The sequence below is a fragment of the Antechinus flavipes genome, chromosome 2 (genome assembly GCF_016432865.1).
Source record: "Antechinus flavipes isolate AdamAnt ecotype Samford, QLD, Australia chromosome 2, AdamAnt_v2, whole genome shotgun sequence".
NCBI lineage: Eukaryota > Metazoa > Chordata > Mammalia > Dasyuromorphia > Dasyuridae > Antechinus > Antechinus flavipes.
This window is the reverse complement of record NC_067399.1, coordinates 314,497,328-314,513,451: the sequence shown is the minus strand read 5'-3', so window position 1 is coordinate 314,513,451 and position 16,124 is coordinate 314,497,328. Positions and strand designations below refer to the sequence as shown.

General features: G+C 39.4%; 1 protein-coding gene across 7 annotated transcripts in view; it reads left to right on the top strand.

The window, feature by feature from the left end:
• Positions 1-15,237, top strand: part of ADCK1 (aarF domain containing kinase 1) — a 192,523-nt gene extending 177,286 nt beyond the window's left edge. For all 7 annotated transcript variants that reach the window (XM_051977503.1, XM_051977505.1, XM_051977504.1 and 4 more), the window contains 4 exons: positions 2,732-2,881; positions 4,749-4,946; positions 9,998-10,191; positions 12,590-15,237. In XM_051977503.1, coding sequence (XP_051833463.1) covers positions 2,732-2,881; positions 4,749-4,946; positions 9,998-10,191; positions 12,590-12,761 — 714 coding nt within the window. In that variant the 3' untranslated portion in view covers positions 12,762-15,237. The remainder of the gene's footprint in view (positions 1-2,731; positions 2,882-4,748; positions 4,947-9,997; positions 10,192-12,589) is intronic.
• The last annotated feature ends 887 nt before the right edge of the window (positions 15,238-16,124 follow it).

Below are 16,124 nucleotides of genomic sequence, written 5' to 3'. Positions count from 1 at the left end.
GCGGCCTCATATTCACATGTTCCACAAAAATTACAAACACAAGTCAATGCTACACTCCCACACCCCCGCCCCATGTCCCTACACACATCCAGATGAGGAAACTGAGATAATTCATATCTGTGTGTGTATGTAATTATATATGGGCTATATGTGCGGCTATATGTGTGTATGTAAACACGAGCCTATATATGTCTATACATCTGTGTGTATATATAATATATATATGTATTATATACATATATATACATATTATATACATATACATATATACATGCATACAGATAGGTAGATAGAGTGCCTCAATTTCTTTATAAAATAAATATAATATTAGTACCTACTTCTATGGGTGGTTGGGAGGATCAAATAATATAATAATTGTAAAGCCCTCAATATAGTGTCTGGCACATAGAAAGCCCTTTATAAGTGCTAGCAACTATCCTCCTTCTTCTTCTTCATCATTATCGGCTTTCCCTTTTCCTGACCAGAATTTCAACGTTCTTCTCCAGCCCACTGCACTCAGAAGCTTTTTCACAGACCCTCCATTTGCTGTTGGTGGTAGAGGCAGCTATCAGAGAAGGATGGCTGTAGCAAGTACTTCCCTCTTCCCTCCCTCAGTTCCTCTTCCTCCCCTTCCATTATTTCTCAGCTCTGTGTGACTTTGGGAACATCCTATAACCTCGCTGAGCCTCTTCAGGTCTCTTCATCTGTAAAATAGGTAGGGTAATTCCAATACTCTTATGAGGTCTAAATGAGTTTTAATAATAACGATAACCTTCATTTATGTAGCAGTTACTATGTGTCAGACACTGTACTAAGTACTTACAATTATTATCTCACTTTATTCTCACAACAACCTTAGGCAGTATCATTCCCATTTTATAGATGAGGAAACTGAGGCAGACGGAGTTTAAAATAGGGAAGTGCTTTCCACTGGTAAGATGAATTATGGTAATACAGTAAAAATAGCTGGTTTTCTATTTCTCAGAGTTATTGATTGAAAATAAATGGGATAATGGATTTGTATAGTCTAACTACACTGTTGAGAAGTATTTTTCTTTGTCTCTACCTAAACGCTTTCCCCTAGGAATTAGGAAAGACCTCTTTTGGAAGGTGAACTGATCCTTCAGGGAAGCTGGGAACCCTAATTGCCATGCCTGACTATTTTGTTGTGATGATTTAGCAAGATGTGGTCAAATGTTTGAATCTCTGGGCTCTCGCTGTAGGATTTGAGGGATGTTTTCTATTGCATTTTTCCCAAATTGATTTTCTGATTTTTCCTATTACTTTTTTTTATATTTTGATTTTCCCTTTAACAGTCCCTGTTTGTGTGTGTGTGTGTGTGTGTGTGTGTGTGTGTGTGTGTGTGTGTGTGTGTGTATGTGTGAGTGTGTGTAAGGCATCCACCTGATTCCAGAGAGGGAGGAAAAGGGGTAAAGCGTGTGATAGACTGCTTTATAGAAGCATCTGTTTGTTCTGGGAAGACACATGGACAGACTAGCCTGGCTTAGAGTTGGCTCTGTTCTGGGGAATGTTTCCTTGCTCCAGAAAGGCTTTTAGCTTTAATAAAAAAGGGAACAGAGATAAGGAGGCTGCTACTGGGGGCAGGGAAGTCAGCAATGACAGAATGATTTAAATGGCCTCTCCAGTGTCATTTCATCTGTTCAGACATCATAAATCAGATTAGCATTGGACTCAGGAAGGGAGGGCATAGGAGAGGGATGCAGTGGGGGGAAGAGGGGGAGGAGAAAGAGAGAAACACTGTTTTCTGCTCATCCCTTAGAATCTGGTGCAGATTCTCCCCTGCTGAGGATCCCTTGGGGGAACAAACCATGGGCTGGCAAAGAGTTGGACAGCCATTCCCTGGTGGTGAACCTTAGGACTCGAGTTTTACTTTCTAGCAGCCTTTTGTCTCCCACCTCCTAGTTATGATCCCCCCAGCTAGGCTCTTTGGAGAATGGTCTTTCTGCCACCCCTTTGGCTCAGAGAACCCCTAGTCTCACCTTTCCACAGCATTCATATGTTTTTGCAGTCCTGGGCTTCTCTTCCATGCAAAGAGGAAGTGGAGAGGAAACATGGGTGTAGAAGCAAAGGGCTTAAGATGAGGAAGAACTGGAATTATTTCCACAACCACCACCACACCCCCAGTTGCCACTGTGCCTTCTGACTTGCTTGAGAATTGGGAGAGGGAAGGGATGGAGGAGAGAGAGATTGAAAAGAGTTAGAGAAGAGAGAAAGAAGGGAAAGGGGAGAGAAGTGAGGGGTATGAAAGAAATTTAAGAAAGAATCCTGGGCAGATAACTTAACTGTTTTTGTCTTAGTTTCCTCATCTGTAAAATATACTGAAGAAGGAAATGGCAAACAACCCCAATGTTTCTGCCAAGAAAACTTGATATGGAGTGAAAAAACAACTGAACAACTTACTCCAGAGGACAATTTTTGACATTAGAAAAACTTGGATGTTTCTTCATTCCCCCTCCTGTATATATCCTCAACTCATACACTGCAGGCTCACTAACCATCAGCTTCACTCTGAGACCTGTTTCTTTCTGCTCAACTCCTTCTAGTCCCTTTGTTCTCTCCTTCCAATAATGACAATACCTTACCCATAGCGTGTGCTTAATAAGTCTTTATTAACTAACTGGATTGGATGGAACAAAATGTAAAGCCCAGTTTGGAAGTCTTCCAATCCTAGCCCAAAGGGAACTTCATTCCTAATCTTTTGCTTTTTCAGATCTCCCGACAACTGGGAAAGATGTACAGCGAGATGATCTTTGTCAACGGTTTTGTGCATTGTGACCCACACCCAGGCAACGTGCTGGTGAGGAAGTGTCCAGGAACTGGGAAGGTGGAGATTATTTTGTTGGATCATGGATTGTACCAGGTGAGTAGAACACCTCCCTCACCCCATCTACCCTCAGAGCTAGGGTTGGGATTGTATCTTATAAATTCTACAAACACTGCTAGAGATTGATTTTTAGCTGAAAGATAAGGGAAGGATTCGCTGAGAAGGTAGCATCTGAAATGAGCCTTGAAGAGTTTCAGCAGGTAGAGATGAGAAAAGCATGTTCCCATTAGGAATGATGACCTGCATGAATACATGGAGGCAAGAGTGGTCTAGGTGAGTTTCAAGAATAGATAAGAGGGAAAGTTAGGTGGCTCACTGGATAGGGTACCAGTCCTGGAGTCATGAGGACTTGAGTTTAAATCCAGCCTTACATACTTACTAGTTATGTAATCCTGAACAAGTCATTTAAACCTGATTGTCTCAAAAAAAAAAAAAATGAGAATTCAGTTGACTGGAATGTGGAATACACAAAAAGAAGAGTATAAAATAAATACTTGAAAAGGACACTGCACATGATGAATATAGAACTATGTTTAGAAGAATTGTACATATTTAACCTAAATCAAATTGCTTGTAGTCTAGGGGAGGGAGGAGAGGAGGAGAAAGAAAAATTTGGAATACAAAATTTTGCAAAGGTGACTATTGAAAACTATCTTTGTATGGGTTTGGAAAAAAATATTTTTTTAAAAAGAAAAGAAAGCTGCAGTGAGATTTTGATGAGTCATAAATGCCAGATTTAAGGGATTTTTATTTTATCCTGTGGAAAGTAGGGAGCCAAGGAAGGTTTCTGAGCAGAGGAGAGTGACATAGAGCAATGCTTGTCCTGCTCTACTATGAAACATGAGTCCTCTAGGAGCCAGTAGTAAGAACTGGTGCTCCATTAAGTGCCAAATGCCAAAAGGGCAAATACCCCTTGTCAACAGCTCCTTCCCCAGATTTTTAACCCTACTCTGAGGTTCATTGAAATTTTTAAGAGTTCAACATTATCTGAATAATAGCTGGAAAATTAGAGATTTTCCACCATTCATTTGGGAATGAAATGAGGTGTAGAGAGAGAAGCACTGAATTTAGACTTAGGTTGAAATTCTGTTTACTACATAAGTTTGGCCTGGATGATCTGCCATGCTCCTCTAGAATCCTTTAGCTTGAAATCCCATCATTTCTTTCCCCTTCTGTCTGGGGGCTGGAAATGACCATTTATAGGTGTGTCTGGAGAGGAAGGAAGTATCTGATCTGTGGATGGCTGGAGCCCAATGGAGCAAACAGTAGTCAGGAATCAAACAGAAGTTTAATTGAAAAGTGAAGGGAACGTCTTGCAAAGAGGAGGTAGATTAGACACATGTCCCAGGCCCTGCTCCTCGTGGGGGGGGGGGGGGGGGCAACCAAATTTCAGTGCTTACACCAATGCTGAGCGGTGAGTTGGGCCCCCAACAGTGATGAGTAACAGAAACAATGGGACAAGCTTGACTCATAGCAGGACTTCATGACCAGAACTTGTCTGAGCGTGGTCTGCACTCAGAGAACACCTGGTACTGGTCAGAGCCATACAGCAATTAGGTGATTTTTGCCAGAGGGGAGCATAAAAGTGTTAGCATGCTTTTTTGTCTTGTAGAAGATCTCTACAAATAAATCTTCAGGGTCTGAGAATTGTCCCGGTTTTAAAATGGCTTGGGACACTTTACCAGGAGTCTGCTGACCTTCTGAATTCTTAAATTCTTGGAGCCTTGAAAAACTCAGGCAAAATTAAATTGCCTCACCATCACTCCTGCTGGATTGCAGAGGTGCCATCCTCCCAAACACATCTTCAGAGAGAGGGGCTCTGGGGTGGTCATTTGGGGCTCTGCCCCTCTGGGGGTCAGCAGGGACACAGAGACTCATTCCTGTTGCTTCGTCCCAACTGCAGATCCTGACGGATGAGTTCCGCCTGGACTACTGTCACCTCTGGCAGGCCCTGATCAAGGCAGATATGAAGCATGTGAAGAAATACAGCCAGCAGCTTGGGGCAGGGGATCTCTATCCCCTGTTTGCCTGTATGCTGACGGCCCGGTCCTGGGACTCTGTCAACAAAGGCATTGGACAGGCGCCAGTCAATGCCAATGAGGTAGGTCCTTGCTCCTCCTCCAGCGGGGGGGATGTCCTTCCACCTAGGTCTCAGGGGAGAGATGGCAGGCCTGATGTTAGGTGGCTGGACCAGTGGAGCAACCTGTGCTTCTTCAGTGTTTCCTACAAGAGGAGCTTACCATCATTAAGTGATGTTGCTATTTGAGAAGGTTGAACTGGTCCCAGCTTCTTACAATGTGGGACACCAACCTCATGTGGGGTCTTGTAATTGAATGTGGGGCTTGGGGAATTGTGATTTTTTTATTAGTAAATGTTTGATTTGGATATCTCTGTCTCATACTTATGTGGGTATATCTTATATACCCAATTTTTGTGTATTTTATATATCCAGGGACATGTCAAAATTTCCTGGATAAAAAAAGGGTCACAAGTAGGAAAAGTTTAAGAAGCCCTGGATTAGGTGACCTCTGAAATTATTATGTTATATTATTATTATTATGCATATAATAATTATATATGATAATTATTATTATAATTCTAGAGCTGTGATCTTATAGGAGTTTCTCTGGGTCTCAGTTTCCTCATCTGTAAAATAAGTTGAAGTAGATGGCTTTGGAGGCTCCTTCTAACCTTGAATCAATAATCCTAAAATCTTCCATGACTATTTTAAAAGCTAGTTCCTCTGTGAACTTGCATTCTACAGTGTATACATTCATTGTATTTCTTTTTTTGTGTGCCTCTTTTTATAAAATTTAGAGAATATTTTCCCCAGTTACATTTTAAGATAATCTTTCACTTTTTTTTTTTTTAGCTGAGGCAATTGGGGTTAAGTGATTTGCCCAGGGTCACATGGCCAGGAAGGGTTAAATATCTGAGATCAAATTTGAACTCAGGTCTTCCTGACCTCAGGGCTGGTGCTCTATCCATTATACCAACTAGCTGCCCCTTTAACATTTGTTTAAATAAAGCTTTTAATTTTCAAAAGATATGCAGGATAATTTGACAACATTGACCCTTGCTTAGCTTGTGTTCCAGATTTTCTCCTTCTTCCACCCATCTCCTCCCCAAGATGGCAAACAATTCAATATATGTTAAATATGTTAAAATATATGCCTTTTAACATTCTTTTTTAAAAAATTCTGAATTATAAATTTTCTCTCTTTTTCCCTCCCTTCCCCTTCTCTGAGACAGTAAGCAATTTGTTTTACATGTGTATGCATTGTATTTCAACTGGCTATTAAGATTACAGAGCGAAAACACTGGGTTATTATACATCTTCTACTTTGAACTCTGCCAGTAGGCCTTTGTTTTCATTAGTATCCTTTTTTTTTTTCCATCCTGGGTTTTTTGCATAGGTAAAATGTAAAATGATTCATCTGCCAAGTGGAAAAGCAGTTTTGCGTGTCCCTTGTGCTCATTTGATATAGTTACTGTGGGCTTCCCTCAGATTTGTCCTATGCTTTTCCCTTTATGGAATCTGATATCCTTTCTCTCCCTGCCCCAATATTCTGGATGCATTTTCTCTCAGGCTCAGGAGAGCTTAGTTTGGTCATCTCTGGTTTTGGAAAGGAATGATATTGGGCAGAATCAGTTGATCAGTCTATATGCTAAGTGCTAGGGATACCAAAAAAGAAAGGAGGGCAAAAACAGGGTACTTGACCTTAAGGAGCTCACATTTTGGAGAAGACAAACAAAGAAACAAAATAATATGTGCAAACAGAATAGCAGGGTATTGAAATCTCCATATCTATATTGACAGATCTAAATAGATATTTTTAAAAAGAAGGTAGTAGCAGTTGAGGGATGAGAATTGGGGGCTGGAAAAGACTTCATTTAGAAGGTAGGATTTCAGCTGAATCTTTTTTTTTTTTAATAACTTTTTATTGACAGAACCCATGCCTGGGTAATTTTTTACAGCATTATCCCTTGCATTCACTTCTGTTCCGATTTTTCCCCTCTCTTCCTCCACCCCCTTCCCTAGATGGCAAGCAGTCCTATATATGTTAGATACATTGCAGTATATCCTAGATACAATATATGTGTGCAAAACCAAACAGTTTTCTTGTTGCACCAGGAGAATTGGATTCAGAAGGTATAAATAACCCGGGAAAAAAAACAAAAATGCAAACAGTTTACATTCATTTCCCAGTGTTCTTTCTTTGGATGTAGCTGCTTCTGTCCATCCATGATCAATTGAAACTGAATTAGCTCTCTTTATTGAAGAGATCCACTTCCATCAGAATACCTCCTCAGACAGTATCGTTGTTGAGGTATATAATGATCTCCTGGTTCTGCTCATTTCACTCAGCATCAGTTCATGTAAGTCTCTCCAAGCCTCTCTGTATTCATCCTGCTGGTCATTCCTTACAGAACAATAATATTCCATAACATTCATATACCACAATTTACTCAACCATTCTCCAATTGATGGGCAGCCATTCATTTTCCAGCTTCTAGCCACTACAAACAGGGCTGCTACAAACATTTTGGCACATACAGGTCCCTTTCCCTTCTTTAGTATCTCTTTGGTGCATAAGCCCAGTAGAAACACTGCTGGATCAAAGGGTATGCACAGTTTGATAACTTTTTGAGCATACTTCCAAATTTCAGCTGAATCTTAAAGGAAACTATGGAAGCCAGGAGGGAGAAAATTCTACTCACAGGAAGTAGCCAGGGCAAGTCTCTGGAGTCGGAAGATGGATTGTCCTGTTAAAGGAATAGCAGAAAGGCCTCTATTCTCTTATTCTAATAAAATATCTTTTCCTGCTTTAAGTCTAGGATATCTGAGTGGGGTTGAGGGAGGTGGGCATTAGCTTATCCTGGCACAAAGGTGGTGGTGGTGTGGCTGGGTAAGAAAGTAGTAGCAGATAGGGGAAGGAAGGAGAGACAGAGAGAGAGACAAAGAAAGAGAGATGAACAAAGAGACGGGGGCAAGGAAAGGAGAAAGAAGGAGAGAGAAAACATGTTAGCTTTTGGGTGTCTGGCTTTGCTGAGATGTTCCAGTCTGATAGCACCTGCCTGGAGGAGATGTCAAATCATGGAGCAGCTCAGGCATTAACAGCACGCACATGTTCCTTAAAGGGCCAATGACTGTTACCTAGTTTAAGAAGCTTGTGCTGGAAACCAGAACTGGACAAGCAGCCTTCTGAATACATAAGGTCATTTGTAGGCATTCACTCATTAGATATTGATTGAATGAATGAGCCAAAGTCACTGCTGAGTAGATTAATGCTTTGCCTTTTTTGTGTATGCTTATGTAGGGATCCTCCCAAAATAGATGGGACAGTGTGGGCCCTATTTCCTCACTTAAGCAATTTAAAAAATTCCTTATGCAGATAGGTAGGCAAAGTACTGGACTTGGAGTTAGAAAGAACTGAGTTCAGATCCTGCCTCAGGACATTTACTACTTGGTGGCACTTTGGGCAAGTTATTTAACTTGTACCTCTGTTCCCCTATTAGTAGAACGACAAAAATGTCTGATAAAGAAAAATTACACAATTTCCCCAAGGTCTCTTTTTTGGTAGATTAAAGTCAAAGTGTAGAGCAATGTGAAGACTGACTCTTTCAGTTTATCCAACTCAATTTAATATAGTAACCCCTTCCTCACTTTCTCTGGGTGAGGGTGTCAGACATCTGATCCAAGCCCCTGGCACAGAGATTCTAGTAGTACTAAGCCCGTCATTCCTAGGGAAGCTTATCTTGGGAACTCTGACCAAACGTTGCAGATTTATCTCTCTAATTGTTCCCTTTGCTGGGCTTTTAGAAAATAAGCTCATTGAGTTAGAACTGGACAGGACCTCAGCATCTGGTCCAAACCCCCCATTTTGCAGATGGGGAAACTTGACTTGAGAAACAGTGACTTGCCCAAGATCACACAAGTTGTAAGTGACAGAGGCAGGACTTGAACCCAGCTCCTTTGACTCCAAAGACAACACTCTCCATTATATCACCCTGAAAGGTGTGGAGCCTCTTGATCAATCAATCAAATTTTTTTATTATTAAAGCCTATATTTGTATTAAGCTTTGGAAAGTGCTTTATCAACATTAATTATAACAGTGTACTACACAGTTTGTAAAGTGCTAAATAAATATCTCATATTTTCCTCACAACAATCATGGGAGAAGTTGCATTAATTATTCCTATTTGAAAAATGAGGAAACTGAGATTAACTATTTTAAAGTGGAAAGAGCACTAGATATAGAGACAGAAATTCCTAAGACATTTAGTAGCTATGTGATCCTGGACAAATCACTTTTTATTTTTTAAATTTATTCCTTTTTATTATGGCTTTTTATTGACAAAACACATGCATGGGTAATTTTTCAACACTGACCCTTACAAAAACTTCTGTTCCAACTTTTCCCCTCCTTACCTCTACCTCCTCCCCTAGATGGAAGGTAATCTCATACATGTTAAATATGTTAAAGTATATGTTAAATCTAATATATGTATACATATTTATACAGTTATCTTGCTGCACAAGAAAAATCGGATTTAGAAAGGTAACAATAACCTGGGAAGAAAAACAAAAATGCAAGCAAACAATAACAGAAAGCATTTATATGCTATGTTGTGGTCCACTCATTTTCCAGTGTTCTTTCACTGGATATAGCTGGTTCTGTTCATTACTGAGCAATTGGAACTGAATTGGATCCTTTCATTGTTGAAGATGGGTGGGCAAATCACTTTAACTCTTTTTGCTTTACCTGTAAAATGGGGATGCTAATAGTCCCTACCTTCCAGGATTGCTATGAGAATCAAATGAGATAATAGTTGCAAAGAGCTTAGCATAATGCTTGGCACACAGTAGGCTCCTTACAAATGGTGGTCCCCTCCATTTCTCCCAGGATAACAAAGGTAATAAGTATTGGAGGCTGTATTTGAATTCAGGTCTTCCTGTCTTAAGATACAGTGCTCTATCTACCAGACCATCCATGAAATGGGTAATACATATAAATATTATCATAGTCCTTGTGCAGATAAGGAATGTGAAATTCAGAGAGATTAGTGATTAGTTTTATGTCACACAGAGCTAGCAAGTGGCAGAGATGACATTTGAACCCCTTTATTTTTCTGTTTTTCTTCCTCAGGATGTAGAGATTCGAAACAATGCTGCTACCTACCTCCCAGAAATCAGTCAGCTCCTTAATCAGGTACCCCGGCAAATGTTGCTCATCCTTAAGACTAATGACCTGCTCCGGAGCATCGAGACATCCCTGTCTACTCGGGCCAGTGCCAGCTCCTTCCTCAACATGTCTCGTTGCTGTACCCGAGCCCTGGCTGCGTAAGTTTCTGGGTTCCCAAGGACCCATCTTTTTTTTTTTTCTTCTCAATAGTATTTTATTCTTCCAAATATATGTAAAGATAGTTTTCAACATTCATTTTTGTAAAATTTGTGTTCCAAATTTTTCTCCCTCCCTCATTTCCCTGCTCCCCAAGATACCAAGCAATCTGATATGGGTTAAAAAAAAAATCCTTTTAAACATATTTCTTTGTTTGTCTTGTTATGCAAGAAAAATCAGACCAAAAGGGAAAAAAGCATAAGAAAAATACAAATAAATAAAAAGATGAAAAAGATCCACATTCAATCTCCATAATATTCTTTCTGGATGTAATTGGTATTGTCCATTCTAAGTATATTGGAATTACTATGAATCATTGGCATTATTAAGAATCAGATCCAGCATTTGATCATCAATCACATAATCTTGTTGTTATGTGTATGATGCTCACTTCAGTTAGCATCAGTTCATTAAGGTCATTGTAGATTTTACTGAAATCAGCCTGCTCACCATTTTTTATAGAACAATAATATACCATAATTTATCTAGCCATTCCCCAACTGATGAACATTCACTCAATTTCTAGTTTCTTGCCATTGTGAAAAGAACTGCTACAAACATTTTTGCACACAAGGACCCTTTTCCCTTTTTTATATCTCTTTGAAATACAGACTCAGTAGTGAGAACATTGAATCAAAGGGTATGCATAGTTTTATAGCCCTTTGGGCATAGTTCCAAATTGCTTTCCAGAATGGTTGGATCATTTCACAACTTTACCAACAATGCATTAGTGTTCCAGTTTTCCTACATCTTCCCCAACATTTATCATTATCTTTTCTTGTCATCTTAGCCAGCTCTAAATTTATGGTCTCATACGCTTGAATTCAACAGAATTTCTTGAGGTGTCAATTCCATTGTCTTCTGGATTCCTAGAAAGACAAGATAGATTTTTGGCTCATTATAGAGAGGAAACTCATCATAACAATTATAGCTGTCCAAAAATTTGTTGGGTTGCCTTATAAAGTAATGAGTTCCCTGTCGCTGAAAATCAAGTGGAAGCTAATGATTATTTGTTATGGAGCACATAGCAGGGGTCCTCAAACTATGGCCCGAGGTCCAGATGCAGTAGCTGAGGACGATTATCCCCCTAACCCAGGGTATGAAGTTTCTTTATTTAAAGGCCCACAAAACAAAGTTTTTGTTTTTGCTATGGTCCAGCCCTCCAATAGTCTGAGGGACAGTGAACTGGCCCCTATTTAAAAAGTTTGAGGACCCCTGATAGAGAATTTATGCTTTAGGTTAGACTAGGAGATCTCTAAGGAAGGGCCCTTTCAAAAGATTCCAAAAATTCTTTGAAGAAGAGACTGTTCCTATACTGCTGTGTGGCAAAATGAAGGGAAATCTAGGACCTTTAAGTTTTAACTACATTAAACTAGCTAGCTAGGCTAATTAGTTTTTAAATTAGGTTAGACTAAATAAGATTAGACTAGGGGATCTTTGAGGAAGATCCCTTCAGTTCTGAAGATTCTTTGAAAGAGAGAATATTCTTAAACTGCTAGATGCAAAAGGAAGGGGGCGGTTAGGATCTTTAAATTTTTTAAACATTAAAACCCTAATTGATCAAAAGAATGAGTTTCTAGTTGAGAAGTATTACCCTAGACTTGACAAAGATACCTATTTATCCAAGAATGATTGAGGAATAGCAAATTCAGCTAAATAAATTAAGAATGACCATAACTAGAATGCCAGATTTGAAAGAATTAAGATCTAGCAAAATACCCTTTGAACTTTGACTTGAATAATTTAAAAATCCACCTCCTACCCAAAGCATAAATTCCTTCCACCTGCCTTTGGACAAGCCTCATTTTGAGGACCTCTGATGAGAGGGAACTCACTATCTCCTAATGCAGCCCAGTTCATTTTTGGACAGCTATGTTGGTTCGGAGGTTCCTCCTTAAAATGAACCAGAATCTATCCTGCCTTTCTAGGAATCCAGAAAATAATGGATCCAAAACCCTCAATTACTTTGAAGTACCTCAAGGACATCCTAAACAAACCTAAGTTATCATATTCTTCTGTGGATATGACAGGTGGAAAGTCTAGAGATCAATTTATATTGATCTTAATGATGCCTGAGTTTTGGGGAATCTTTGTGTAAATGGAAATTTATTGTCTTTATTAAGAATAGAGGAGCACATCTGCCTTATTGGAGAATTATGCCTGGAGGAAAATTATACCTATGAAAACCAGAGTAGCTCCAGCAGCCTAGTTTGAAAAAGGACCAAGACTATATTGACACTGATCATTTGGAAGCTGGGATCATGGTGGGCAGGGTGGTGGTGGGCAATGCAGCCATCTTTCATTTGTCTTACCCCTCCACTTTCTTTCTGTTTCCCCCAGGCACAAGAGGGAGCAGACTTGCTCATTACTCAAAAGGACCCAGATATCTCTTGGGGAATCTCTCAGCCTGTGGCAGATCAATCTGCACGAACTCTTCTTGCGCATGCGGGGGTCCTGGCTGGGACACTGGGTCTTTGCCCTGCTCTACTGGCTGTCTCCTACTCCACAATGAGCAGCAGACAACATCCTCCATCTTGCCCTACAGTGACACGGGGTTGAGTGGGTCAGGAGGGGGATTCTACTCTGGCTCTGCTTTCCAATGATGTGGTGGAGGGACTCCCAGGATCATTATCTTCTCTGTGGTTGTACTCCATGATATGTTCACCCACCCTTTTCTCAATCTTGTCACCTTGTCACAGTGATTACAGAGTCTACCAGCTCTCTCCTAAAATGGTGGAACACCTCTCCCAACCCTTTCATCTTGACTCTTGGAGCAAGGAAAGGAAAACTTGGGCAGGGAAAAAACACCAGCAATTTATTTCCCCCTCCTCAAAAGCAGGGTACTGTTGGATTTAATGTCACAACTCCCCACAGTCCACCTCCTTTCTCCAAAAATGGAACCTCAGGGGTAGAACTCCACCAGCCTTTTACATGGCCAGCTATAGAACTCCTCCCCTAGAGTCCGCCCTGCTGGATGGATGTTCCCATTACTGAGGCACAACTTGACTCCAGAAGGGAATCGGGATGGACGAGCCAGAAGAAACCACTCCTTTCCCTGGGATGTCCCTTTGTCCCAGAATGGTGATGGAAAGAAAGCGGGCATTCCTCTCCTCCCGACATTTCTGTACCAGCAAGTGTAGGAAATTAGGACAAGGGAATCTGTGAATTAAACACACTCCATTTGTGCTATAAGCCTGTCCAGGTAACCTCTGCTGTTTCCTATCAAGTAAATGCTTCAATAAAAACTCCAGTGTTATACAAACCAACTTCCTGATGTATCTACTTTTGGGGCCCTCCCCAAGAAGGAACCGTGGTGGTGTTTCGTTTTTTCAGTTGTGTCCGATTCTGGTAACCTCATTTTGGGGTTTTCTTGGCAGAGATACTGGAGTTGTTTGCCATGTTTTTCTCCAATACGCTTTTACAGAGGAGAAAACTGCAGCAGACTGTGTCCGGTGACTTGTCCAGGGTCACACAGCTAGTGAGTATCTGAGGCCCGATTTGCACTCAGGAAGATGAGTTTTCCTGATTCCAAGCCCAAGGTGCTATCCACTGTGCCATCCAGTTACTCATTAATTAGATACCATGGTAAGAATTGCCGTAGCTGTGAAATGAGCAAAATCTGAAGAACATTGGACAAGCAACAAGATTATGTTGTGACCAACTGTGGTGGACTTGGCTCTTCTCAACAAAGTGGTGATGCAAGGCAGTTCCAATAGACTGGGGATGGAAAATGCCATCTATATCCAGAGAGAGAACTATAGTGACTGAATGTGGATCAAAGTATAGTATTTTCACCGTTTTTGTTGCTGTTGTTATTGTTTGCTTGTTTATTTCTTTTTCTTTTTTTCCCCCTTTTGATCAGATTTTTCTTGGGCAGCATGATGAATATGGAAATATGTTTAGGAGAATTGCACATGTTTAACTTATATTTGATTGCTTGTTGTCTAGGGGAAGGAGGAGGGAAATGGGAGGGAGAAAATTTGGAACACAAGATTTTGCAAAGGTGAATGTTGAAAATGATCTTTGCATGTGTTTGGAAAAATAAAATATTACTAAAATAATTTTTTTTATTTTAAATTGCCTTAGCTGCACAAACCAGAGCCTTTCCTAGTCTGACAGATGTATCATAGCATTACAGCCCTAGACCTAGAAGTGATATTAAAGGTCAGCAAATACAACTCCCTCCTTTTACTTATGAGGAAACTAAGCTTCAGGTAGGTTAACTAACTTATTCCTAGTACAGTCCCTGTCACTTAGTAGGCATTTAATAAATGCTTGTCAATTAGCTAAATATTTGCTCAAGGCTATCCCGTTAATAAGTGTGTAGGATGGGATTTGAACCCAGGTTTTCCTGACTTCAAATCCAGTGCTGCTTTCTATATCATACTGCCTATAAGTCTTGGGCCTAGTCTTAATTGATAAAATTTGTGTTAAGAATGAATTCAGTTGAATGAGGGTCTTCTGACTCTTTATCTGCTGTTCTTTTTTTAGCACCACATTAGAGTCAAGAGTAAAGCAGAGATAAAACATACATACGTGTGTGTATAAGAACTTAATTCAAGAGATAACTCAAAAGATAAAATGGGGAATCCCAGAAATCAGGCCTATGGCCTTGACACAAAATACAGGTTAACAGTGAAAGATCTTTGAATGAAAAGCAATCCTAATAGGTGACACAGTGAATAGAGTGCTGGCCCTGAAATCAAAAAAACCTGAGTTCATGTGAAAAATAGGATCATGAATGGATTGTTGGTGAAGTTGTGAACTGATCCAACCATTCTGGAGAACAATATGCTGTAACATATCAGATTTTTGTATCAGATATGTAACATATGGAGAACAAAGGGCTGTAAAACTATGCAGAAGCCTTTGACCCAGCAATATCACTATTAGATCTGTATCCCAAAGAAATTGAAGAAAAAGGAAAAGGACTTCTATGTACAAAATAGTAATAGTAGCTGTTGGCAAAAAAAAAAAAAAAAAAGAAATTGGGGGGATGCCCATCTATTGAAAAATGGGTAAACATGTTAATGGATGTAATGGAATACAATTTTGCTAAAAGAAATGGTGAGCAGGTAGATTTCAGAAAAACTTGGGAAAGTTTATATGAATTGATATAAAATGAAGTGAGCAGAATCAAAATGTTGTACACAATAACAATAATGTAGTGATCAACTATGAATGATCTCAGCAATGAGATTATTATGATTTAATTCTGAACTAATCTCAGCAATACAATGATCAAAGATAATTCCAAAGGACTTATAATAAAAATGCTATCCACCTCCAGAAAGAGAAATGATAGAGAATCTAAATGATGTTTGGACCATAATTTTTTTTAATTTTATTTTTCTTGATTTTTTTCAATGTGGCTAAGAAGGAAATATCTTTTATATGATTTCACATGTATAATTGATACTGAATTTCTTGATTTTACAATGGATGGGAGAGAATTCAGAACTCAAAAAAATTTTTAAAAATGAATGTTAACAAATTTAAATTAAAAAAAAAAAAAGACCAGACCTCAGACACTTACTAGCTATTTACCTTGAGCAAGTCACTATCTCAGTTTCCTTAACTATAAAATGGGGAAAATAATAGCACCTGTGTCCCAAGATTGTTGTGAAGTACAGATGAGATATTGTTGTAAAATTCTTAGCACATCATAAGTGCTCAATAATACTTTATTTATATTTATTTATACTTCCATCTGATGAAATCGGGGTGTATAACAAGATAAGAGAATTTCCCTGAACCCTTTTAATTCTATTTTATCTAATCCTCAGGAATAGAAAAAATTCCTGGATTTTGTTCTCTATCTCTTAGCTTTCTCTAAGAGGTATTAACATAAAATTCAGAGATGAAAGAAAATCAT